Below are 25,860 nucleotides of genomic sequence, written 5' to 3' on the forward strand. Positions count from 1 at the left end.
GTTCTTTGCATTGTTTCAATGAGGCAGGCACTGCTGTATGGGATTCTGAGATGGAATCCAACTTCCAGCCAAGGAGCAGGAAGAGCCAGAAGCATAGCTGGTGAGTAAGGCAGGTTGCAGTACAGTGCAGTAGCTGAGAACTAATGGGGCAAGGGAGATGAGTAACTAAAGCTCTTCCCCTTCTTTTTCACACATTGGGAAGGAGAATCTGATCATAACATCAAGGGGAGGGATAGCTCAGTGGTTTGAGCATTGGCCTGCTAAACCCAGGTTTGTGAGTTCAATCCTTGACGGGGCTATTTAGGGATCTGAGGCAAAAATCTGTCTGGGGACTGGTCCTGCCTTGAGCAGAGGGTTGGACTAGATGACTTTCTGAAGTCTCTTCCAACCTTGATATTCTATGATTCTATGATCATCACAGAAACAGAAGCCCAGAGAGCTTGAAAATTCCATCCTCCAAAATAATAATTGAGAAATTAATTTATGTTCAACATCAACAAGTATTTCCAACTATGAGCCATGATTGTGTGTTTGGAGATAGGAATGAAGTTATTTCACACACATCAATTAATATTGTAGCAGAATTTGTTTTCATGCAGAGGTCTATGCAGGGTCTTGCCAAGACTAACAGCTCTATTGTGCAAAAAAGACCCTTTTGAGAAAAATTTGGTTTAACTATAGCATTAATGCTCTCATTCACTGTGGGATAACTAAGAAGAATATCCTCCTGGTAATTCACAGTCAGTGGGATATGGAAGTCATAAAACTGGTTTGTGAAATTTGCAAAGAAGTTTTCAGATCTTTCATGATGTTCTGGAAAAATCAGCTTTTGTGGTTTCTTTTTTATTTAGATACTACAAGATGGCTTACACTGTCTTTAGCAGGACAAATTTTCTGGGGTTCCTTACAGTTTCTACTGAAAAACACCTCTACCTTGATATAATGCTGTCCCGGGAGCCAAAAAATCTTACCGCATAATAGGTGAAACTGCGTTATATTGAAACTGATTTGATCCGCCAGAGTACGCAGCCCTGCCCCCCCAGAACGCTGCTTTACCGTGTTATATCCGAAGGTGTTATATCGGGGTAGAGGTGTATATCAAGAATAAACGGTACTTATGCATACTGGGATTTATAGAGCGCCCAACACTTATCTGCCATAGAGGAATTACATGAATAAGCAACAATAATGATTCAGAAAACAAAGCTCCTTTGAAAATTATTCATCAGCAAAATCTTTCAGGTTCTGACACCAAAAAGTTAAAATACAAAAAAGTTCCATTTTTGTGCTGAATCCAGTCACTAGATTGAGTATTATTAATTTAGATTGTGGTAGCACCCAAAAGACATCTGGATTGAGGTCTCCATTGTGCTAGATGCTTCAACACAGCAGAAGACATGGTCCCTGCCCCACAGGGCTCATTGTTCTTAGATGTCTTCTTCCTGAAAGCTGGTATAAGTGGAGCTTGACTGATTCACCCTAATTTATCTCTCTCTTCTATCTCCTCACCTCACTTTAAGAGCCTGCATTACAATGTTTTGATTAAAAGTACCGTTCACAATGGAATGTCAATTAGATTTTTACTCTCTCTTATATAAACCTGAAACAACTGCTATATGTCTAGAAAAGCCAGTATACAATGTAAGGACTCAATGCAGCATTCCAAACACCATATCAATCTTAGTAATATCATAAGAGCATAAAAGCTTAAAGTCACTCATAGAGGTGAACCTCTACCATCTGTAAGTTCTGTGAAAAGATATAAACAAGACCATCTTGTCCATTATTGTACCAATGTAGGATTGTTCCCTAAGTGACAGAGGAATCTAAGTCCTACTGATTTTCAATGAGTCTTAGGCTCCTAAAGCAAAGTCACTCAGGCAGTTTTGAAAATTTTACCCTTTGTCCTTTTTCATTTTAGATGTCACATGTGGAAGTTCCTTTGCCATTTCTCTTGGGAAACAATTCCAGTACCTGATATGTGCCAATGTCATTACGTTTTTCCTGCCACTATTCCCAGGATAGTCCTTTTTACACTCTACATAATTCATCTTCATCCCTGGTGTTTACCTCCTACTAATATTTGAACAACAATGGGATAGGATTGTTTAAACAAAAAATACTTCCTAATGCTGCAACAAGTGCCTCTGATGATTACATATACAATAATAAATAACTGAACTCATTAAAAAAACAGTTAAAAAAAGACGAAATACTACATAATAGAAAGTATGGATGCCAATTAAAAGTGTTACTAGCAAAATCTACAAGCTAAGTAACTCTCATCACCACATATAAATTTTGCAACTAGATTGTTTAAAAACTGAAGGTCCAAGTGAATTTAATAGCATAAAGAGACAACCTATGAAGTTATGTTTAAAAAAATCACCAACAGATTTTGACCCACATCACGTTGAAAGGGTAGGAAACAGAATCACCACCAACTTAATTTCAGAACAAAACAGACTTGGATTCACCAGACTTGAAATGGTATGTTACTATAATGACATATATTATATTATATATAAACATTCTTATATATATTATCTATAAATGGTATATTACTATGATTGCTATATTAAAAGTTTTGTAAATTAGAGTGGATTTAGTATGCTTTGGAGATACTAAGCCAACAAGATAATGAAAATGGTAAGATATGAAAAAGATCATCATGCACATGATGTACCTCTTGCAGAAAATCTTCCAGAAGTCGGTTAAACTTGTCTGCCAGCTCATCTATTAACTGACTTCTTGCAATGTCTACTCTGTTAAAGATTGTGAATTCTTCATTACAGAGTGCATGGTATGTTTTAGAACATGCTTCTAAAACATCCGTATCCGTGTGCTTCTCTACAATATCCCGGATCTGTCGCAATAAGGCATCCAAATGCTACAAAAGTAAAAACAAAGTTCCAATTATATTCTAGTTATTAAAGCAAAGATTTTTAGATTGTTTTGTTACTTTCATGACTGTGTCGTATTGAACATAAAACACTATTTTAGAAAATTGCCAATTCTCTAGAGAAAGTGATAGTAGCAATACAGTAAAATACAAAACAAAAAATTAATTGGGGGTCAGTGAAGACTACAAATTTAAAACATATACCAAATTTAACATTTTAAAATACAAAACACAAAACAAAAATTTTAGATAGTAGTTGAATTAATGGTGATAGTTGCACAGTGTATAGAAAAACATTTATTTCCCATTCCAAAATACTTGTATTTGTACCTGATGGTCACCAGAAAAACATTTTAGTTGTGTCGTGATGTAATGTATGATATACAGGCAACATTGTGGTAATATCTAGTCATCAAAAGCAAAATAGAAAAGCTTTTAAGAGCAACCCCTGTATTTATAAAGTATATCAAGTATATTTGCTCTATACCACCACAGGGAGAAAATGTCAATATATCACCTCTCAAATTGTAATACCATAAACAATTTTACTAACAATAAAAAGTTTACAACTATGTAGCTCAATTGACACTTCTCAAATGCAAGTTTTGTGTTCTACTAGTTTTAGTACTTACAAAAGTTAGGACCTACTTATATTAGCCACAACTAAGATTAGCACAAGCATCTCTCCCCAAATCGTGTACCTGTTCTGAAATGTAATAACCCTGATAGCCCAGAACTGGGATGCTCTTACATGACAATCATTGTCTAGAAAGACTCTCCTCTACTGACCTTGGCCAAAAAATCTTTCAAAAGTAAACTTGGGCTCTGACTCTCTCTAAGACAATAGCCAGTGGAGACCATGAAGCTCAGGCCTTTTCTTCACTGGTGTAGATGCACCAGAGCAAACAGCATTTACACAAGCGGTTTTCACCAGCGTCGCAGCGCTGATGTCTGAAATCTCAGTGAGGACCAGGTCTCAGTTCATTTTTCCCTCTCTTTAATTTCATTTTATCTTACCTTTTCTAATCGTCCTGTTGTATAGATTTCCAAGTCAAAATACTGTGGCAGCTGCAACAAGTTGGTCACTTTTTCTGCATCTACGGAATACTGTCAAATAAACAAAAATAATTAAGGCCTACAAGATTTTTGTTTTGAAGTTATTACAATAATAATCTTAGCTATAAGACCTAGCTATTTATTGCTAACACATGATCAAAACAAAAAGCTAAACAAGTATCTAATATACAAGTGCCTAACATTTTGACAACACACAACCACTAAATCCAAATGGAATTAAACTTACTTTTGCTAATAACTGAGGAAGTGCCACTGCAAAAAGCTCTGTAATTCTTGTCCTGTCATCCAGCTGTGTTTTCTTCTCTTTTGCTGTCAGCACCTAAATTATTGATGTAAGGAAGTTTTTATAACTAAAAACTGACTCTGTTTTTTTAAACAGGTTTTGAGACTAAATTATTTTACACTCTTCTTATTCAGTACAGTCAAAAAATCAGGGCTATGAAAGGCCTGGTAACACTAGAACAACAGAAAAAAAACAATAAAAAGGCAGAATTTAACAGAATTTCTCTCTTAACAATATATGTTGTTTCAAAGTTATAGGTCATACCCTTTTCCCTGTTCCTCTTCCCACAGGTGGATGGCACTCTGCTGCTTGTCGAATTGTACACAGCATTATTTCAATCAGTGCACTTTCCTGCCTATCAGTTAAAGCTGAAATTAAAAAGAAAACAGATCATAATCGCAACTTGTCACTTTTTCATATATTAGTTCCATAGCACTGGATTCCTTAGACATCAAGCAACAAGGTTTTTACTTCAAAATTTGTAAGCCGAGGGCTTACGACTCCGTGAGGTGCAGAGAGCCCTCGACTCTTATTGATGAAGAGAAACTGAAGATGCTCAGCACCTCAGAGGATCAGACTGAAAATATATAATGTTGGGGGAATGATGCAACAGAGTCATGTGATCTGTGCTGTAAATTTAGTACGCTGTTTTTGTTTTTCTAGTGTAAAGAAGGCTACACTTGTGTCACAGGAGTGGCAGATTTTGTAATTTTCCTATTTCCCCTCTCCCCAAAAATTTATTGTTTTTGGCATTTAATTATTTTTGCATGTGGGTATGTAGATGTGACAGTAAACAGAACTTTAGAGTTATTCACCTATAACTGGAATTCTACAAGATGACCTCTTCGCGTTAGGAGTCTTGGGATGAGCTGGCAGTGCAGCTTGGACCTGTGGAACATTCTGACAGCAGCAGCCATTGGGGCACCCTTACACTCCCTGCCTCTCCTTCACTTGCAGCTCCAAATGTTCAGAGAGTAGGGCTATAAAAGGTGACAAGGTGTACTAGTTGTCTCAGTTCTTTCTACTGCATTCTCGGGTTCAAAGTTGAAATTAGGATTCCAAGGAAGAGGGAAAGGTAGGCAGGCAGTGTGAATGTGCAGTCCATCATGAGAACCTATGATTACAGGTGAGTATTCTTCATTTCTTCTTCAAGTGACCTCTGCACATTTGCATCCTTGGCAGTCTGGCAAACAGTACTCCTCCCTTCAGATAGTGTGAAAGGAGGCCTAGTTAAACAGACTGTAATTCTGCTTTACCAAACTGTGCATCTGATATAGATACCAGTTCTAAGAAATAATGTTTTGTGAAAGTATGAATAGAGCTCCAAACAGCAGCTCAACAGGTTTTTAATCTGGAATATATCTAAGGCTGGACATGGAACTGGCCTTTACTCTAATCAAGTGTGCTCTAAGCCCTCATGGAAGAGTAACAGATGTGTGTTTATTACATTCTTCAGTACAGAGTCTAAGAGCATTTAGAAAGACATTAATATGCAACAGCCTGACCTTCACTCTTTCTCCATAAAAGAGACGCAGTTTAGGTGATTTCCTGTATTCCTGAGATCTACTCAAACAGAAAGCTAATGCTATCATAGCATCCCAGGCAGGTAGCTTACTTCTCCTGAAAGAGTGTGGTCTAGGTAAAAATACTAGTAAGTTTACAAACTGGTTAAGATGAAATTTGGTTACCACCAGGAAAAAATTTAGATATGGAAGTAGGATCACTTAATCTTTGTGAAATACCATAAGAGGGCATGGGAGGGTGTCAGAGAGACAAGGTGGATGAGTTATCATCTTTCATTGGACCAGCTTCTGTGGGTGAAAGAGACAAGCTTTCAAGATACACACAGGTCTTCTTCAGATCTGAAACAGTCCTGAAGGAGAGCTCTGTGTAGCTCAAAAGCTTCTCTCTTTCACCCACAAAAGCTGATGCAATAAAATATATTACCTCATCCACCTTGTCTCTCTGATTTCCTGGGAGCAACATGGCTACACCACCATTGCAAACAACACAGGAGGGTGTGTCAGTTATGAAAGCCTGTCTCTTACTCACTCTTCTAGCAGACTAATAGTTACAATAAAGGCTGTCTTGAGAGAAAAAACAGGTAACATCCTCTCAGGAGTCTGAAGGGAAGTTTCATGAGCTGAGTAACTACTAGATTGAGGTGTCATGTAGGTGTAAATACTCTAAATGAAAGGTAGACATTCACCAACGACTTCAAGAATCTACATCATGGATAAATACAATCTTTTGCTTGACTAAAGTATAATGAGTTAAGATGGCACTTATAAATACTTTTAGCAATCACTGAGTCCCAAGAATTTCAAATGAAGTATCCCAGTATGGAATGGTCAGGAGTTGAAGCTGAGTTTATGATATTGTTTGTTTCCCACAAAGAGAATCTTTTTTTAGTTATGATAACAAAAGTGATTTGTCTGGTTCTTGGAGTTCAACTGAATCTACTGTACCTTTTCTTAACAGTACAGTACCAGATTGGTGAGGTTCCTGTGGCTTTTACTGTTAAGGAGACAGAGTCTTAGTTTGGATAGCAAATCAGACCTTTTTTCTCTGTCAATAGGAATGGAATTGAAGAGACAGACAGATAAAACTCCTTGTGATAGTTGAAATAGTTCTAAGAACCACTGTTTTGCCCAAGCTGGAGCAATCAGGTTAACTTTGGCTTTATATGGTTCGATTTTTACCTAGAACTCTTTGAATCAGGGGAAATGGGGGTGAGGAAGAGAACACAGGAGACCTACTCCCCATCTACAAGAAATGCATCAGAGACTGATGGTCTGCTCCTGGTCTGGAGCAAAACCTCTGACATTTAGAGCTGTCTCTTGTTGCGAATAAATCTCTGTCCTGACATCTCCACAGGGAGAAGTCATTCAGTCCAGAATGACCATTCATACTAATCTGCTAGTATATTCTCCTTGCTTGCAAGTGAAGAGTTTAGGAACTGAATAAAACTCCTTTGAGGACACACTGAAGTTTGAGTCCACCATATGAGAGTCAGGAACACAACCCTAGGTAGTGTCAATTTCATAATCATGCTGTCTGTATTTGGCATATAATTTTTTGATAGCCAGGGATGCAAAAGCCTCATCTCTAGATGGGCAAACAGAGCCACATACGTGGCCAAAGCCCATCTTGAAGAAAGTTACTATTTGACGTGAGTCCTCCTGAAATAATTTTATTGCTAAATTTTTAAAATGCTTTTCTTCTGGAAGAAAATCTCTGCTTTTTTGAGACTCTAGATTGCCCCAATAAAAGGTCTGATCTGGTGGCGTGTGTAATTTCTTCTGGTTTATCTTGAACCCTAGTGCATATTTATGGCAGAGCTTTTGCTACAACCTCCTGTGAGGATACCCTGATGAGCCAAATCATTCAAATAAGAGTAGATATGGAAATTCTGATGTCTTAAAAATGCGCTACTACTGCTGAAAAGCATTTTGTGAATACTCAAGGTGCTACAGACAGGCAAAACAGAAGAACCTTGTATTGGTAATGATTTCCTCCCACAACAAATCATGAGTATTTTTAATGCAAAGGTCAGATTGAGATGTGAAAATATCCTATAAACCGTATGACTGGAGAACTGCTAACATAGTTCCTATCTTTAAGAAAGGGAAAAAAAGTGATCCGGGCAACTACAGGCCTGTTAGTTTGACATCAGTAGTATGCAAGGTCTTGGAAAAATTTCTGAAGGCGAAAGTAGTTAAGGACATTGAGATCAATGGTAATTGGGACAAAATACAATGTGGTTTTACAAAAGGTAGATCGTGCCAAACCAACCTGATATCCTTCTTTGAAAAGGTAACACATTTTCTAGACAAAGGAAACGCAGTGGATATAATTTACCTCGATTTCAGTAAGTCATTTGATACAGTTCCACATGGGGAATTATTAGCTAAATTGGAAAAGATGGGGATCAATATGAAAACTGAAAGGTGGATAAGGAACTGGTTAAATGGGAAACTACAACTGGTCATACTGAAAGATGAACTTTCAGGCTGGACGGAGGTTACTAGTGGAGTTCCTCGGGGATCAGTGTTGGGACCAATCTTATTTAATCTTTTTATTACTGACCTTGGCACAAAAAGTGAGAATGTGCTAATAAAGTCTGCGGATGATACAAAGCTGGGAGGTACTGCCAATACAGAGAAGGACTGGGATATCATACAGGAAGATCTGGATGACCTTGTAAACTGGAGTAATATTAATAGGATGAAATTTAATAGTCAAAAGTGCAAGGTCATGCATTTATGGATTAATAACAAGAATTACTGTTATAAAATGGGGATGCATCAGTTGGAATAACAGAGGAGGAGAAGGACTTTGAGTATTGGTTGATCATAGGATGACAATGAGCTGCCAATGTGATATAGCTATGAAAAAGCTAATGCAGTCTTGGGACACATCAGGTGAGGTATTCCCAGTAGAGATGAGGAGGTGTTAGTACTGTTATACAGGGCACTGGTGAGACCTCATCTGCAATACTGTGTGCAGTTCTGGTCTCCCATGTTTAAGAAGGATGAATTCAAACTGAAACAGGTACAGAGAAGGGCTATTTGGATGATCCGAGGAATGGAAAACCTGTCTTATGAAAGGAGACTCAAAGAGCTTGGCTTGTTTAGCCTAACCAAAAGAAGGCTGAGGGGAGATATGATTGCTCTCTATATCAGAGGAATAAATACCATGGAGGGAGAGGAATTATTTAAGCTCAGTACCAATGTGGACACAAGAACAAATAGATATAAACTGGCCATCAGGAAGTTTAGACTTGAAATTAGATGAAGGTTTCTAACCATGGGAGGAGTGAAGTTCTGGAACAGCCTTCTAAGGGGAGCAGTGGGGCAAAAGACATATCTGGCTTCAAGACTAAACTTGATAAGTTTATGGAGGGAATGATATAATGGGATAGCCTAATTTTGGCAATTAATTGGTGTTTGACTATTAGCAGTAAATATGCCCAATGGCCTGTGATGGGATGTTAGATGGGGTGGGATCTGAGTTACTACAGAGAATTCTTTCCTGGGTGTCTGGCTGGTGAGTCTTGTCCACATGCTCAGGGTTTAGCTGATCGCCATATTTGGGGTCAGGAAGGAATTTTCCTCCAGGGCAGATTGGCAGAAGCCCAGTGGGGGGGGAGAGAGAGGAGGGTTCACCTTCCTCTGCAGCGTGGGGCACTGAAAGATTCTCTGCACCTTGAAGTCTTTAAACCATGATTTGAGGACTTGAATGGCTCAGACATAGGCTTGATACAGGAGTGGGTGGGTGAGATTCTGTGGCCTGCGTTGTGCAGGTGGTCAGACTAGATGATCATAATGGTCCCTTCTGACCTTAAAGTCTATGATTCTATGCTTTATTAGGCTTACAATGAGGTTTTGAGCATGAGAACAATAGTGTTTGAACCAGGGTAGGGTGTGGATCCATGATACAACCTTGGTCCTAAATATCATCCTTCACTGTGCCGAGGATGAACCTTATAGGTACCACTTTTGCACTTCAGTGTGTGGAACTGGAAGACCCAGATCCTTAGTCACATGCTCTCCAGGATTGGCTCTTTTTGTAGAGGCAGATACCTACAAGGCCAGGTGTTTATGCTGAGTTAGACCCAGTCTTTGCATATTCACAGTGAACAGCAACTTCGCTTAGGTTAGGCTCTAGTCACAGGCCGACATCTGTGCCGGGACTTAGCTGGTCTTTTCAACCCCTTCAATATCAGAACTGAGGCTGCTTTCCCAGCACCTAAATTTCCCTGCATTTTGGAAATGGAAGGTTTTGCTGCTGATGCTTCCTATAATAGCACTGCTTGGAAGCATTTTTGATGTTCCTTTTTGGCCCTTGTGAAGCTGCTGCATATGGAGCAATAACACAGTACGGGATCTCTCCTGCTGTCTAGTCAAACAACGCATGTGTGTACTCAAAGCAGGAAAAACAGCAAAGCAAGTTTACCTCTTGAAATCTAGCTCCATTGTCTTTGGTTTTCACGTATTAGAAATCAAGGACCTATATCATTTTTACTCAAAACACAATAAAAGGACTTATGAAAAATAAAGAACTAACATCCAACTAAAGTATGAAGGTGGCAGTACTGAGAAGGATTCATTTTGATGAATCCATGTCCAAGGACTTTGTGAAGTTCCTGCTGGCTGTGGTTAGAAGGAACTGAGGCAGTGAACACACTACACTACCTATTTTACTCCCATCCTCTGAACGTTCAAAGCAGAAAGGAGAGAGACAGAGATCACAAGAGAATTCTAACAGGCATTGCTATTGATAGGTTCCACTGGTCCAAGATATACTTCCAGCGCACCCCAAGAGTGTGAATGTGCAGAGGCCACTCCAAGAATCTGAGCTTTTTGGAAAGCTCAAAGCAACAACTCTCCTAATTAGAGCGTCTGTTGATCACAAATGTGTTACAAATTCTGCGATTTCTGGTTTTTGGAAAAACTCAGGGCTGGTTTAAAGAAGAATCTACACCACACTGATCCTCCTACTTCTTTTACAGAGGGTGAATTAAGAAAACATACTTATCCTTCCACTTTGGAGCACTGCTTCTGGGGGACAAACAGCAGGCACCAGAATGGCAGTTTTAAACTTCTAGTTAAATTCATTTAACAACCCAACTCCTTTGAAATATCTATGACTTAACGTTATACTATTTTTGTGTGAGGGAGTTGTGTATGCACCTGAAGGCAAAGTTCAGATCTCAGCATTTGAAAATATAAACGTATACCCATAAATACCTGTCCAGCACACTAATTTAACTGGCTTTCAAACAACATATTTTCAATCTTTAGTTGGAAAGTTTACTTCTCCTTTAAGAGAATTTAATCTCGGGCAATGGTGGTGTCAGAATTTCTTACCACAAAAGGACATCGCCAATGGCATGGTAGCCTTTCAAGCTTCAAAAGGTTAAAAGTAGGACTATCGATTAATTGCAGTTACCTTACCCGATTAACTCAAAAAAATTAATCGTACTGCTAAACAATACCAATTGAAATTTATTAAATATTTTGGATGTTTTTCTACATTTTCAAATATATTGATTTCAATTACAACACAGAATACAAAGTGTACAGTGCTCACTTTATATTGTTACAAATATTTGCACTGTAAAAAATTATAAACAAATTTTTAACACATTTATAAATTATAAACACATTTTTCAATTCATCTCATACAAGTACTGTAGAGCAATCTCTTTATCATGGAAGTGCAACTTGCAAATGTAGCGTTTTTTGTTACATAACTGCACCATCGTTCCAGAGGACATGCTTCCACGCTGCTGATGCTTGTTAAAAAAAAAAAAGTGTTAATTAAATTTGTGACTGAATTTCTTGGGGGAGAATTGTGTATCCTGCTCTGTTTTACCCGCATTCTGCCATATATTTCATGTTATAGCAGTCTTGGATGATGACACAGCACATGTTCATTTTAAGAACACTTTCACTGCAAAGATACCAATATGAAATTTCTAACGATAGCTACAGCACTCTACTCACTGTCCTCTGGAACTATGGCCAAAGCGTGAAGAGGCATATGAATCTTTAGTGCATCTGGCACGTAAATATCTTGTGACACCAGCTACAACAGTGCCATGCGAATGCCTGTTCTCACTTTCAGGTAATGTAATTAAGAAGTGAGCATTATCTCCCATAAATGTAAACAAACTTGTTTCTCTTACTGATTGGCTGAACAAGAAGTAGGACTGAGGGTACTTGTAGACTCTAAAGTTTTACATTGTTTTGTTTTTGAATGCAGGGGTTTTTTTGTACGTAATTCTATATTTGTAAATTCAACTTTCATGATAAAGAGATTGCACTGCAGTACTTGTATTAGGTGATTTTTTTTTTTACAGTGCAAATATTTGTAATAAAAAATAAATGTAAAGTGAGTACTGTACACTTTGTATTTTGTATCAATATATTTGAAAATGTAGAAAACATCTAAAAATATTTAAATAAATTGCATTCTATTATTAACAGCTTGATTAAGTTTTTAATCGCATGACAGCCCTAGTTAAAAGTTATATGAATAAAGGCTTCTCACAGACTAATTTTAATCATCATGTACTAACTCCATTGTGACTACAATTAGTCAAATAATTAGTGATCTAGTCTGGGCAGTCCATATCAATCTGAAGTTATTTATGTTCTGCTTAAATTATTCCAAAAATTTGGGTGAGTTAGTTTCAGTATCTCAACTATATCAAATGCTGAAAAATGAACAATGTGTCAATTTGGACAACAAGATATAATGAAATCTCTTACGCTCCTCTCCATTGAGCGGCTCCTCCAACAGAAGACTATTCATACATTCCCAGTCCTTCAAGAGTTCTGTTGCACAGTCCCACATGCTGTCCACAAGATAAGCAGCATGCTCATGCAACTAAAAAGAATACATTAGTTATATTCCCCAGTCAATGAAAAAGATAGTTTTTAACTTTGTGGCACATTAATTCAGAGATCTCAACACTGTTACAGCAAATATGAAATAGTGACTTTTAAAGTACAAATATTCTTACCAACTTCCTCTTTGGTTTATATTTTAACATTTTCAATTTGCTGAGTTACTAATAGTTATTTGGAAAGAATGTGAAGCAGCAGAAAGCAAACTTTGTGAGTTGTCTGAATCCAAACCTTTTATGTGAGAAGACTGTGCCTAATTTTCCCAACTAACAGGTCTGATGCTGCAAGACACTGAGCACTCTTATATTCCATTCATACAGGAGACATTCAACACCTAGCAAGACCCAAACTTCTTTGTCCTTGTGATGGGGCAGAGCGGCCCCGCACTGGTACAGCAGAGGTTAACTCTTCCTTCCTAGCAGAGGAAGCCACACCCCGGAAGCTCTGCTGGGCATGCTTCAACTGGAGCACAGATATAAAAGCCTGCAGAACAGCTCAGTCTGGGCTGACCACTGGAGGAAAAGGACGCACGCTGCCTGCTCCTGAGGAGGGAGAGCCTGCGCGTCAGGATCCACGAGTCAGTCAAGCCGAGGCACTACCTGGGACCCTGACGGGGGACGTCATGGGGAGAAACAGACCAGAGGACCCCCCTCCCCAGATGAACTAGTATTTACGGTAGGAAGTGACCCAGGGAACTCTAGAGACAGTGTTAGAGCTGTGGGGAAGCTCGGCATGTTACGGGCGGATTCCCGCCAAGCGAGGGGCAAGGAGAGCTTGCAACTACCAGGGTCCTGGGTCGGGGCTCGATGGAGAGGGCGGGCCCAAGTCCCCCTACCCCCTCACCTCTGAACAGTGAGGGATCTTATGTGGACTCTGGCCGCTAGGCCACGCTACCCCGCTCGGAAGGGGGTGTATATGGACTACGACCGCTAGGCCGCGCTACACCGCTCGGAAGGGGGTGTATATGGACTACGACCGCTAGGTCGCGCTACCACGCCAGAATCTTCTCAGCCCACACCGGGATCCCCCGCCACTTGGATCCTGCCTTGCAGAGCCTGCTGCCCACATAGAGGGGCAGGGCCATGGGGTGTTTCTGGGGCTGGCCATGTCCTTGTGCTATGTCAGGGTTGGATGCAGCCTCACCACTGGGGGGGTCCCCGCCGGCAGACAGCTGCACAGTGATCATCTCAGTGGCCTGTGCTCCTCAATGCCATGCTAGAGACTCCACATTTATTTGCACAATTTTAATCTTTTTTGGCACAGAATGCTCTCAGGAGTTGTTTTATATCTCTCTCTCTCATATATGGTTTTAAGTGACTGGTTGTCTATTCCATTAAATGGGTTCCTGTACTCTGCAGATCTTCAATGATATACTACACTATAAAGAATAAAGTCTAGTTTCCCAGAGTAATGATTTAAAACAGGAAACCAATATGGACATGCAGTACATGAGAGCAGGAAAGAACGGAACTCTCTCTTAGGGTATGTCTATACTACCCGCTGAATCAGCAGGCAGCGACTGAGCCAGCGGGGGTCGATTTATCACGTCTAGTCTCTCCCGAGTGTTCTCCCGTAGACTCCCGTACTCCACCGCTGCGAGAGGTGCAGGCAGAGTCGACAGGGGAGCGGCAGCAGTCGACTCACCGCAGTAAAGACACCGCGGTGAGTAGGTGTAAGTAAGTCGACTTCAGCTACGTTATTCACATAGCTGAAGTGTCGTAACTTATATTGATTCTCCGTCCCACCAGTGTAGACCAGGCCTTAGCCACAGTGATAAAATGGATAATGTGAAGCTCAACTTACTTCACTTTCCAAAAAGAAAAATACCAAAGTCTTCACAAGGTTAGCGTTTGGACCTTGTCTCCCCCTCCTTTTAAGCAGTCCATCATCTTCAGGCTCTCTGCGACTGAAAAGCCTAAGAAAATAAAATATTTTTAACATAAAAATATTTTCTCCTTGAAGAATATAAGAAATGCTATACTGAAACAGACTAACAGTATTAGTTATCCTGTTTCCAACAGTAACCAATGCTGAATATTTCAAATGAAGATGTAAACTGCTCCTCTTGAGGTCCCTTCCAGTTCTATGATTCGAGCTCTAAGAGGCAGCTTTGTAAGTTTCAGGAATTGATAGAGCTGCCTTTCCATTAGTGTCATGCAGGATTTAGGCCTTAAATCCCAGAAAAGATTAAGCAAGTGCTTAACTAAGCATTTGAGTTGTCCAACTTTAAACACGCATTTCAGTGGGACTAATCAAGTGTTTATAGCTGAGCAAGTGCATAAGTCTACAGGACTGAGGCTGAAGTCTTAATGACACTGATACTCCACATAGATCATTGTAGGTCTGCATAACAAAATTATCCATTTTTATAATCTCTTATAAATGGCCTAAATTTCCCAAAGAATGTAGATGTCTTACAAAAGGACTTTGCACTATTCCAAGTAATTATTATTTATTATTTGTAATATCATACTGCCTGAGAGCCCTGATCATGAATCATTGTGCTAGGAGCTGTACAAAAACTGTACAAAAAGACAGTCCTTACCACAAAGAGTTTACAATCTCAGTAACTATGAAATAGTTACACAGAAAATTTGATAAGTAAAAGGACTGAGAGCCTTTTTATATCCATCTTATGCAATCTGCCATCGTCAGATTAGCTGAAGCAACGGCCACTAGAAATACACACTACAGAGAAACAGCATTATCGCAAAAGGGTAAGCTTGGTAAGGACAAAAACTTGGGTATGGAACAAATTCAAATCCCATAGACTTGTAGATTTACCAACTGGTGGCCACAGATTTATCAGACTCTTCATGAACTCTTTTACTGAAAGATGATGAGAAAAATGGAAGTTTACAGGAGCAAGCTAAACCACAATGGCTGCCAGATGTACCAAGACAGCAGACAATCCAAAATAATGTGGATCAGTCATGTAAGAGAAAGTAATACCAATACACATCCTAATCCATTCCTTAAAATATCTCCACTTCTAAGTGTAATATATGCAACATTTTACATGGCATTCTTGAGAACAGGGTGTATTCTTTGCATAATTTAGCTGGGATGGCCACATATTAAGCAAGAAAATGATGAGCTACTTATGCAAGTGTATGTTTTATGTACATGCTACATTACACAGAAAAGGTATTTTAAGAATTCTCTAAAACATTTCACATGAGACAGGTTTACAATTTGTAGGGTCTTGCCAGACTACTTGCAGTTTCCAGATTCCAAAATAACAGCCAGCACCAGGACTAATGCTTCTATCTGAGCCTGGGTTGACTTTTTTTTTTTTTAAATGTAGATCTCGCTACAAGTTATCCATGCCTTTGTATTTTAACACCTACTTCCTTACTCAGATTTCCATTTTCCTAGCTAGAAGGTAAATATCCATTATATTAGTGCTTTTTTAGATAGTCCATACAATAAAAAGGTAATCAATTAACATTAAGTATATTGCTCCTCACTTTTTATAAAGAAACTCCCCTGCAGCTACTGCTACTGGCCGGTGAGCCGAGTAAACCAGATGATAGACATTTTCACAGTCTTCTGCAGTCAGAACTTCTTCACTACTCCTAGGAAGAGAACGGAAAAAAAACAACAGACAAAAAATTTAATTCTATCATTAGACAGGAAAAAAGGGAAGAGTCAAAAGAAAGCCTTGTCTCTAAAATATCCCCAATCCTTTAAAAACAAACAAACAAAACCAACAAGTGAATAGTCCTTCCACAAGGAGGATACAGCACTGCTAAAATATTAGTCTAATTTGTTGGGCAACCCTTTGCTTTGCCTACATGCGCCATGCTTTTAAATCAACAGGGTACTGAAACTATCACTTCACAAACAAAATCAAGTCAAGCCTGTCTCCAGTTACATACTCTATAGCAAGCTAGTTCTTCTGCTTCATGTCATCTCATCTTGTTATGGATAAGAAAGGCTAGCTACTAGGGTTAAGATTTTCAACTCATTCTAGGAGACTCCTATCTTCCAATAAAATTAATCAAGATTGTTTCTAAATGACCTATAGTAATGGTTAACCTTACCCTAAGATTTTAGTGTCGTGTATCCATTTCAACTATAGCATCTAGTTTAGAAAAAGACCTTAATCTGATACTATACTAGTCCTAACCAGAGAATATCTTTGAAATAAACTGTCTACTGATTGTCAGAAAGGTTCTCAAAATATAAAAATGTTTTTAAAATAGCATTCCACAAACTTACACTACATTTTATAAAACATATCCAAGACACAGTATGTTGTGACCTAAGAGTCAGCTTAGTTCAATTATTGCCTCCTATCAGACACATCCCATCTGCAGTATATCTTTTTAGTTCAGCTCTATTATGAAAACTTCAAACTGAAATGAGTGTCGTAAAATTTCTAGCATTTAAATGTGTAAATTGGGTAAAGGTTGGGATGATATCCTCGCTGGAAATATCATTGCTGACTATTTCTAGAATACATCATTGTGCTAGTGTAAGATGGACAAACTTCTCTCAGACTCTGTATGGAGGCGTCTGACTTACACTTACACACAGATATTTTTAAAGTTCTTGTACTTCATATTGATCAGAAATAGATATATACTTACTGTAAAACAAGAGTAAGTAATTTTATTGCTTGGACTGCAACATCATATTCTTTGTCAAGAGTCATAGACACAATTCTATCCTAAGAACAAAAAGGAAACTATTTTCAAAGCAGCACAAAGTAAAACAGAACAATTTTTAAAAAGCTTAAAGTCGGTTTTCTTGAAAATATCAAACTATACGTACCTTGAATCGACTGGTGAAGAGTTCCAATTTGGAATTAAGCTCTTTATTATAGTAAAGTCCTTGCAAAGCAGTAAGACATTTGAGTCTTACCTCCCCTTGCTAAAATAAAATTAAGAACTGGATTAAAACCAAGTATGTATCTGAAGTGTATTTCATCTTCAAAGCATATATAATTTTCCACTCTAAAATCTGAATTTGTCGAAATAAAATTAAGATCCTGTGGCTCGCATTACCTTGTTTTCCCAGATCACTGGCATAATTATCAGCAGCTCTTCTCTTGAGCAACAAACTACCAAAGATGATCATCATGATATTGATGTTATAATTACTTTTTACCCTTTCAGGGTGTAAAAAACAAACATTTACAAAAACTTTGTAACTCTTGTTCTTTGAGATGTGTTGCATATGTCTAGGGCCCTACCTAATTCACAGCCCTTTTTGGTCAATTTCATGGTCATTGGATTTTAAAAATCGTAAATTTAATGATTTCAGATACTTAAATCTGAAATTTCACGGTATTGAAATCGTCTCTTACTAATCTATTAGAGTTCTTTGAAGGGGTCAACAAACATGTGGACAAGGCATAGGCGATTCTGGATGGTGGCGAACAGATCTACCTGAGGAGTGCCCCATTCTAGGAAGAGCTGCCTGGCCACCTCCCTGTGTAGAGACCACTTGTCTTGTTGGGAGAACCACCTGCTTAGGTGATCTGCGAGCGCATTGCGCCTGCCAGGCAGGTGAAAAGCCCCGAGAAGGATGTTGTGGGCTATACAGAACTCCCAGAGGAGCTGGGCTTCCTGGCACAAGGCACAGAATGTGTGCCCCCTTGCCTGTTGATATAATACATCGCAGTCGTATTGTCCATGAGGACCCTGACCACCTTCCCCCCCTAGGTACTGGCTGAAGGCTATGCAGGCCAGGCGCACCACCCTGAGCTCCCTGACATTTATTTGTAAAGATGCAATTCCGAGGGCGACCATCTGCCCTGGGTTTTGAAGCACTCTACGTGGGCTCCCCATCCCAAGTCCGAGGCGTCCGACAACAGATCTAGTGTGGGAGGGGGTTCCCCGAAGGGCATTCCCTGAAGCACGTTGCTTGGGAGGGACCACCATTGCAGGTCGGCTACTACATTGGGTGGCAACGTGACGACCTTGTCCAGATCGTCCCAGGCCAGGGAATACTGGAAGGCCAGCCAAAGTTGGAGGGGCCTCATCCTGAGCCTGGCATGTCGCACACGGAGATGCATGCTGCCATATGGCCTAGGATTTGAAGGCATACCCGTGCCGTCGTCACCAGAAAGGCCGTGACCGAGGTGACAAGACCTTTGAGCATCTCAAACCTGTCCCAGGGGAGGGAGGCCGTGGCTACCCGAGAGTCTAACGGTGCCCCTATGAAGTGTATGTGCTGGACCATGACTAACGTGGACTTCTCTTTGTTCACCACCAGGCCTAGACTCGTGAAGGTATCTAGCAGGAATTCCATCTGTGCCTGCACCTGGGACCGAGACTTGCCCTTGAGCAGCCAGTTGTCCAGGTAGGGGAAGATCTGCAGCCTGTTCCTCCTGAGGTGGGCTGCCACCACCGCCATGCATTTGGTAAAAACCCTGGGGGCCATGGAAGGGCCAAAGGGGAGGACCGTAAACTGGTAATGGTCTGTCCCCACCAGAAAGCGGAGGAAGCGCCTGTGACCCTCGAAAATGTGGATATGGAAGTACGCATCCTGGAGATCCAAGGATGCGAACCAATCCCCCGGGTCCAGGGACGGAATAATAGAGGTCAGGGACACCATACAGAATTTGCAGCGAACCAGAAACTGGTTGAAATTCTTCAGGTGGAGGATGGGCCTGAGCCCACCTTTTGCCTTCGGGATCAGGAAATACCGGGAGTAAAACCCTTTTGCCCTGGAATTCCCGAGGGACCCTCTCCACCGTGCCTAGGGCGAGAATGCGCGACACCTCTTGAGATAGAAGGAGGGTGTGCTCCAGTTCCCCAGGGACATCCCGGGACGGAGGATGATGTGGTGGGATTGCATCTAACTGCAGCCTGTACCCCTCGGAGACGGTACTGAGGACCCACCGGTCTGACGTTATACGGGACCAATGCACTCTGAAGGCTGATAAACGGTTGCCAAAAAACAACTTTATTAACTGGGGGGTTTCCCTAGCAACAGGCCAGGTGGCCCTCCTCAAAGAGACAAAAACGCCTCTTCCCTTGCCTCTTGCCCGTCGAGGGGCTGGGGCGTGGGGCCGAACGGGACTGGTGCTGAGACCTGCGCCTCTGGTCCCTAGGCCTCTTAGGCGGAGGTTCGTATCTGCCCCTTATGGGGGGAGCCAAGGGCTGCATTGTCGGACTCGCTCCCAGGCGACCCCGACAATGGAGTGGGAACCTGACATGGGCTACGGGAAGGCCCTGCAGATCGAGCAGGTACCTCAACCTCCAACCTGGCCGGTGAGCGCCCGGCAGCGGCTTCCCTCGGGACCGGGGCCCCAACTCGGGTGGCCCGCTTGATACCGGCATGACCAGGATGTCTTGCGCTGCCTGAGCTGCCTCTGGCGTCGACGGAATCCTCATCGTGGGGGAGGCACGCGCTCACAGGGCCGGACTACTCCGCTCCACACGTGTCGGAGGTCTGGGTCCCCAGGGGGATCGCAGGCTGCCCAACTCAAGTCCAGCCTCATCCCGTCCTTATCTCGGCGCTGCTGGGTCTTGGCTTGCTTCTTGGCCGGGAAGTGGTGATGGCTGGGGCTTCGCTCCGCACTGAGGATGTGGTGCCCGGTGCCGGGCCGTGTTGGCGCGGTGGTGCTGGGGCCAGAGCCGACTCCATAAGCAGGGCCTGGAGTCGGTCTCATGTTTGTGTTTAGTCCGCGGCTTGAAGGACTTAGAGATTTTGCAGAGCTCACTTATATGAGTCTCGCCCATACAGCGAAGACACTCAGAGTGTGGATCGCTTCTGGGCATGGAATTGCGACAGGAGTCGCACGACTTGAAGCCTAGGGCTCGGGGCATGCCCCGAGCCAGGCTACTAACTGGAGAAAACTAGTAACGGACGAAGATCGTACTACTAAGGAAGATGCTGCAGCAAAGCCGGAGCAGAAGTTCCAACTACCTTCACTGGCGGCAAGAAGGAACTGAGGGTGGGGGGAGCGCGCAGCCCCCTTTATGGCGCGATATAGAGGCGCCACTCCAAGGGTCGCAGCGGGGCTCCCCCACTATGGGTACTGCTAAGGGAAAAACTTCCGGTACCGGTGCACATGGTGAGCACGCACACCTACTGTGGAATACACCTGAGCAATCACTCGTAGAATAACCAATAAGCTCCAAAAACTAGCTACTTAATTACTAACCACACTCACTAACTACTTACAATACACAGAGAAAAGTCCATGGAAACCTTGTGAATGCAAAAACAGCAGTTCCAATGACCATCTCGGATGGCAAGAAGCAGGAGCAAGAAGTTGTGTGCTTTACTGGCGCTAAAGGCACACAGCAGCACAGGGTGTTTGAGCCACCTCGACGGGTACAGCTGAGAGAAAAATTTTCAGAGACTGTGCACAGCGCACGTGCACACCAAAAGTGGAATGCACATGTGCAATCACCTGAAGAATTTTAGTGCTTAAGACGTTAATTTTAGTGTAGTATTCCACAAAGTGCTTTTGCACCTCAATCCAAACTAGTAACTTAAAAATAAGTAACAAGTTTTTGGCAGAAAGCCAAAAACAAGTACTCAGACAAACCCTCCTGAAATTTAAATTTTACTCTGATGCAGAAAGCAGATTAAGACTTTTGCAACTAGCAAAACTGTTCAATTACCACAGCAAGCAAATAGCATCAGCCAGAGAAACTGAAACATTTGGCATAATCCAGTGTCATAGTTAATGTGAAAGATAATATAAATAAGGAAGCTGAAAATTACAGAAAGGAAGTCAGTGTTGAAGATACTGACTAAAGAGGCATTTAAAAAGATTAAGTATTTTCTTATGGTTGATATTTTCTTTAATATGTTTGATATCTAAACTTCTATCTAAAATATGTATGATCTACTTTTAAAAAAGCATATGTGATGAAAACGACTCCAATAAACTCTCCATTGTTTATCCAATCAAACTTTAAAAAATAAATTCGTAAGAAATGTATTTGTACAACTTTAATCCATGTTGTGAAATAAAGTAATAGATTCAGAGGTATTATGAACTCAATTAGTTCTTAAATGACAGGAAAGTTTTTCCTTTTAAAAACAACAAGATGAATTATTTAAAAACTAAACTGCACTGATGTAGTATTTATACTATATACCAAAACCCAAAAAAATACTGAAACTAAAACACTCATATCCCTATTTTACATTCCCTATTTTACAATCGGACTATGAGTATACAAATTCCATATACCATGATCAAATTTTTAAAACCTGGGTACCCAAGTTAGCAGGGGCGGCTCCAGGCACCAGCATTCCAAGCTGGTGCTTGGGGCGGCAATCTGCAAGGGGCGACAGTCCCTGTTGTTTTGCCCCCAAGCAGCGCGCCGAATTGCCGCCCCGGGGGGCGGATACAGTCCGTGTGCCCTTAGGGGGGCAGGCGTGTTTCCGCGATGGCGGCAATTCCTCAGCAGCTTCTATGTTTAGATGTCCAGGACGGCTTCAGCTAAACATAGAAGCTGCCGCCGAATTGCCGCCACCGCGGAAACACGCCTGCCGCCCTAAGGGCACACGGACTGTATCCGCCCCCCGGGGCGGCAATTTGGTGCGCTGCTTGGGGCGGCGGAAACTGTAGAGCCAGCCCTGCAAGTTAGGCACCTACACCCACATCTGAGGTACTAAGTACCTACCATTCCCAGACTTCAACAGGAGTTGAGGGTGTTCAACAGCTCTGAAAAATTACGCCACTTGAATCCATATTTAGTCACACAAATTGAGACCTACAGTTTCCAAAGTGATGAGCAATTTTAGGTTGTCCATCTTGAGATGCCTTAAAGTGACCTGATTTTTATAAAGTGTGTGGAACCGATCCTCTGAAAATAAGCCCCTTTTAGAGATGTCAAGTTAGACACTTAGCTTTTAGCATCCACAATCACTGCTCACTTTTGAAAATGTAGGTGAATGTGCTTAACTTCATGGAAATTGTGAAAATGTTGGCTGATACACAATTGGATGAGTTGAATATATATTGCACTACCGCACTAGTAGACCTCAATAGTTTAGCCACTAGTTTCAGTATAAATAGGATTACGGACTGAATATATTAATTTTTTTAATTGGTTTTGGTTTTCTATCCGCTCAAATGCTAATTCTAGGTCTACCAATTCGAAAATAGGGAAGCTGATTTTTCCCCAGAAAATAACTTGTGGGTACAAACAGCACTGTTCAGATATACAGCTTACCTTATCATGCATAGTCCAACCTACATATTTTAAATAGCTGTCATTAAGAAAGGCATCACTATACATTTTCATCCATATGCCGATCTCTTCAATACAGATAGCTCTTATTTCAGCTATTGCATCTCTGCAAGGGGGAAAGCAAAAAGGTAATGGTGAAAGGTAAAAGTATTTACAACAAACTCAAAAAAGTTTACAAAGCTACAAATTACAGAACAAGTAAACTTACCGGTATCTATGCACAAAAACACCTTTAAATATTGCATTCATCATATTTTCTATTTCATCCTGATTTTCTTGAAGCTGAAAACAAAAAGAGTATATAATTACTGAATGATTGTAAAAATGTGAGTACTATAAATGATTTTGGTACTAGATGGAGTGCACCACATGCATATTTTTATAGTTTATTTTATGTGAGTCTTACACAACAGATTCTACTAAAAAGAAAATTGATTCAAAATTGTTTTGACAGTTCAGTCTACTCTGCAGTGAATATTTGTAAGTGCCAGTTTTCAGCATCATGCCCCAGTATTTAAGACACTTTAAATATTACAGCATGTCAACAACTATAATGTTGACAACTAGAAAAGAGACCAAATGTTTTCTTCCCCTATTACAAAGGCATTCTAACCTTTAGTAAATTACTTTTGTCTAATAATTTTTTTTGGAGTAATTTAAATTAAATTAAATTGTGTTTCCACATCTGGCATTCACTGTTTTAACCCTCTCCATATTGCTTCACTGGAGGAAAAAAGGGAAATTGAATGAGGGACTTGAAGAAATTAATTTCAATGAAGAGCGGGAAATTAGAAATGATGGAGGCAAAACAGTCCAGCTTCCACATAGAGAGAGAAAGTGGAAGAAAGCATTGACAAAACAGAGAGAGACAAATGAAGGACCCAGTTAGCTGTGGAGCTTGGGTGAACAGAAGAGAAGAAATGTGCAGAGCTATAAAGGCAAGGACCAGGAGCTTAAATTTAATGTAGAAGCTATAAACATACAATCAGAAGGCAAATAGATGAATTAACCAAAGCTATAAAGGGCTGACAGAGAAAGTCTAAAAACCAAACATACATGGGGCAAAATAAAACAGGGCAGTCTCAATTCTTACACCCTTTCCCTTTTGGAACTTGTGTGCTGTCTATTCAAGACCTAATCTTGTAAACACCAGTAGTCCCACTGAATTAAACAGAACTATACATGTGTAATCTTCAAAGGTTCAAGGCTATAAATGGAAGCTCTTTGGAAGACAAACATGAGACCATCTTACTAGTAATATCTAATAGTATATTTCCATTGTTCAATCTAAAATAATTAAAATTAAAAAATAATTGCATAAAGGGTGAAAAGAAAAATTAAAAATTCTGTTTTAATCACCTAGAATATTTTAACATATGAGAGAGAAGATATTTTTAAAACATAAAAAAATTAATTAAAAACAAGACGTATTTGCCATTTTTAATGTTTAAAATGAATTAGGGCTCATGAAAAGTGCTACAGCAGTAAATTAGCAGAATTTCCTAATTTCAGAAAGGAAATGATAGAGACAGCTTAAGTTAACAGCTTTACCTCAACTTTCACTTCAGACAGGACAACTTCTATGGACAAGAAAATAGTTCAAAAGACTTTCTGCTGAGATTGTTTTTTGTGACAAGGGCTTCTGATTATTACATTGAAATAACCTACTTTACCCTCGAACAAGAAGAGTAGTCAAAGGATGGTAAGTTTTGTTCATTACCTAGCTAAGCTCAATTTGAACCAAGAGATCCTTCTAGTTTTTATAACACAAGCATGTTTAAGTGTTTAGCAAAATAATAATTGACCGTTATGTGCAATTTAAAGATGAAACAAAATGGCAAAAAAAATTCCTTTGCAAAAACTAATTCATACAAGATTAATTGTTGTCATTTCATCAACATTTTCTCTCCTTCATCCCATCATGCACAGCAACTAGAAATATTAACAATTGCTCTAACCTCCTTCCTTTTCTGTAGCAAAAGTTCCAGCCTATCATTAGCTCGTTTTCCAATTATTTTATTTCGCTCTGCTTCATACTGCCGTTGTGTATTGTCCATGTTAATGCTAAGATTTAATGCCACATTCACTAAAGCAGTCATCAGCTTCATAGCTACAAAAAAATAAAAAGTGAGAATTGATTTTAAAAGTTACCTTTGTAACAAAGATGAAAACAAATGAGTTATAATCTTCAAGTAAAATACTCTAGTACCACTTGTAAATACAATTGCTACATATATTAAAGTGTTGTGAATATCTTCAATACATCTGTTTTAAACTTTAAGATACCCATAAAAATTGCAGACATTTAAATAAGAGCATAATTTTGCTGATAACTACTAATGTAGAAAAATAAAAAATTACTCAAACTGTATTATTTATTCAAATTGGTTAGCAATACAAGGAATGCATAAAAAGCGCAGATAAGACAAACTTGTGGGGAAAATGCCCTAACATTTTTACTCAATAATTAGCTATTTTATTTTATTTTATTTTTTATTTTATTCTATTTACTTGTTCATATTATGACTATCATTGTGATCTCTGAACTGCAACATATACATTTATGTAACAGAGCCTTCATTTAGCATTTCATTTAGCTGATCATATATAAATGTTAAAATGTGTTGCAACGGAAACATTAAATTAAGAGGACTCCACCATTAAATTAAGTAATACAGTCCACTGTGCTCAATCACTCAACCGCCAAAAAACAAGTCAGAATTTCTCTCTCTTCAAAAGGAGGTCACAAAGTTAGGACTATGGTTTTCTCATAGAGGTCACAGAAATCATGAATATGAATAAAATCTGTGCAATCTTGGAAATGGCTGTAAAAACACATTTGATTAGGCCCCAAGCTGAGTGGTTTTGTGACCCCATGCACTAGGTCACACCACCACTCAGGTTTGGACCATAGTTTGAGTCAGAAGGATGGATGGGCCAAAACTCAGTGGTGCTCCAACCCCATGCACCAGGTCACAACACCCAAAATTATAAAAACTACAACTAAAA

The 25,860-nt window shown here is 40.0% G+C and overlaps 1 protein-coding gene across 6 annotated transcripts in view; it reads right to left on the reverse strand.

Moving 5' to 3' along the window:
• Positions 1-25,860, reverse strand: part of STAG2 (stromal antigen 2) — a 151,845-nt gene that overhangs the window by 44,954 nt on the left and 81,031 nt on the right. For all 6 annotated transcript variants that reach the window (XM_039489619.1, XM_039489621.1, XM_039489623.1 and 3 more), the window contains 12 exons: positions 24,810-24,961; positions 23,060-23,133; positions 22,834-22,957; positions 17,459-17,557; positions 17,275-17,354; positions 16,150-16,257; positions 14,483-14,594; positions 12,542-12,659; positions 4,527-4,630; positions 4,206-4,298; positions 3,920-4,009; positions 2,687-2,890 (listed from right to left, as the gene is read on the reverse strand). In XM_039489619.1, coding sequence (XP_039345553.1) covers positions 2,687-2,890; positions 3,920-4,009; positions 4,206-4,298; positions 4,527-4,630; positions 12,542-12,659; positions 14,483-14,594; positions 16,150-16,257; positions 17,275-17,354; positions 17,459-17,557; positions 22,834-22,957; positions 23,060-23,133; positions 24,810-24,961 — 1,358 coding nt within the window. The remainder of the gene's footprint in view (positions 1-2,686; positions 2,891-3,919; positions 4,010-4,205; positions 4,299-4,526; positions 4,631-12,541; positions 12,660-14,482; positions 14,595-16,149; positions 16,258-17,274; positions 17,355-17,458; positions 17,558-22,833; positions 22,958-23,059; positions 23,134-24,809; positions 24,962-25,860) is intronic.

The sequence above is a fragment of the Mauremys reevesii genome, linkage group 9 (assembly GCF_016161935.1).
Source record: "Mauremys reevesii isolate NIE-2019 linkage group 9, ASM1616193v1, whole genome shotgun sequence".
Classification (NCBI taxonomy): Eukaryota; Metazoa; Chordata; order Testudines; family Geoemydidae; genus Mauremys; species Mauremys reevesii.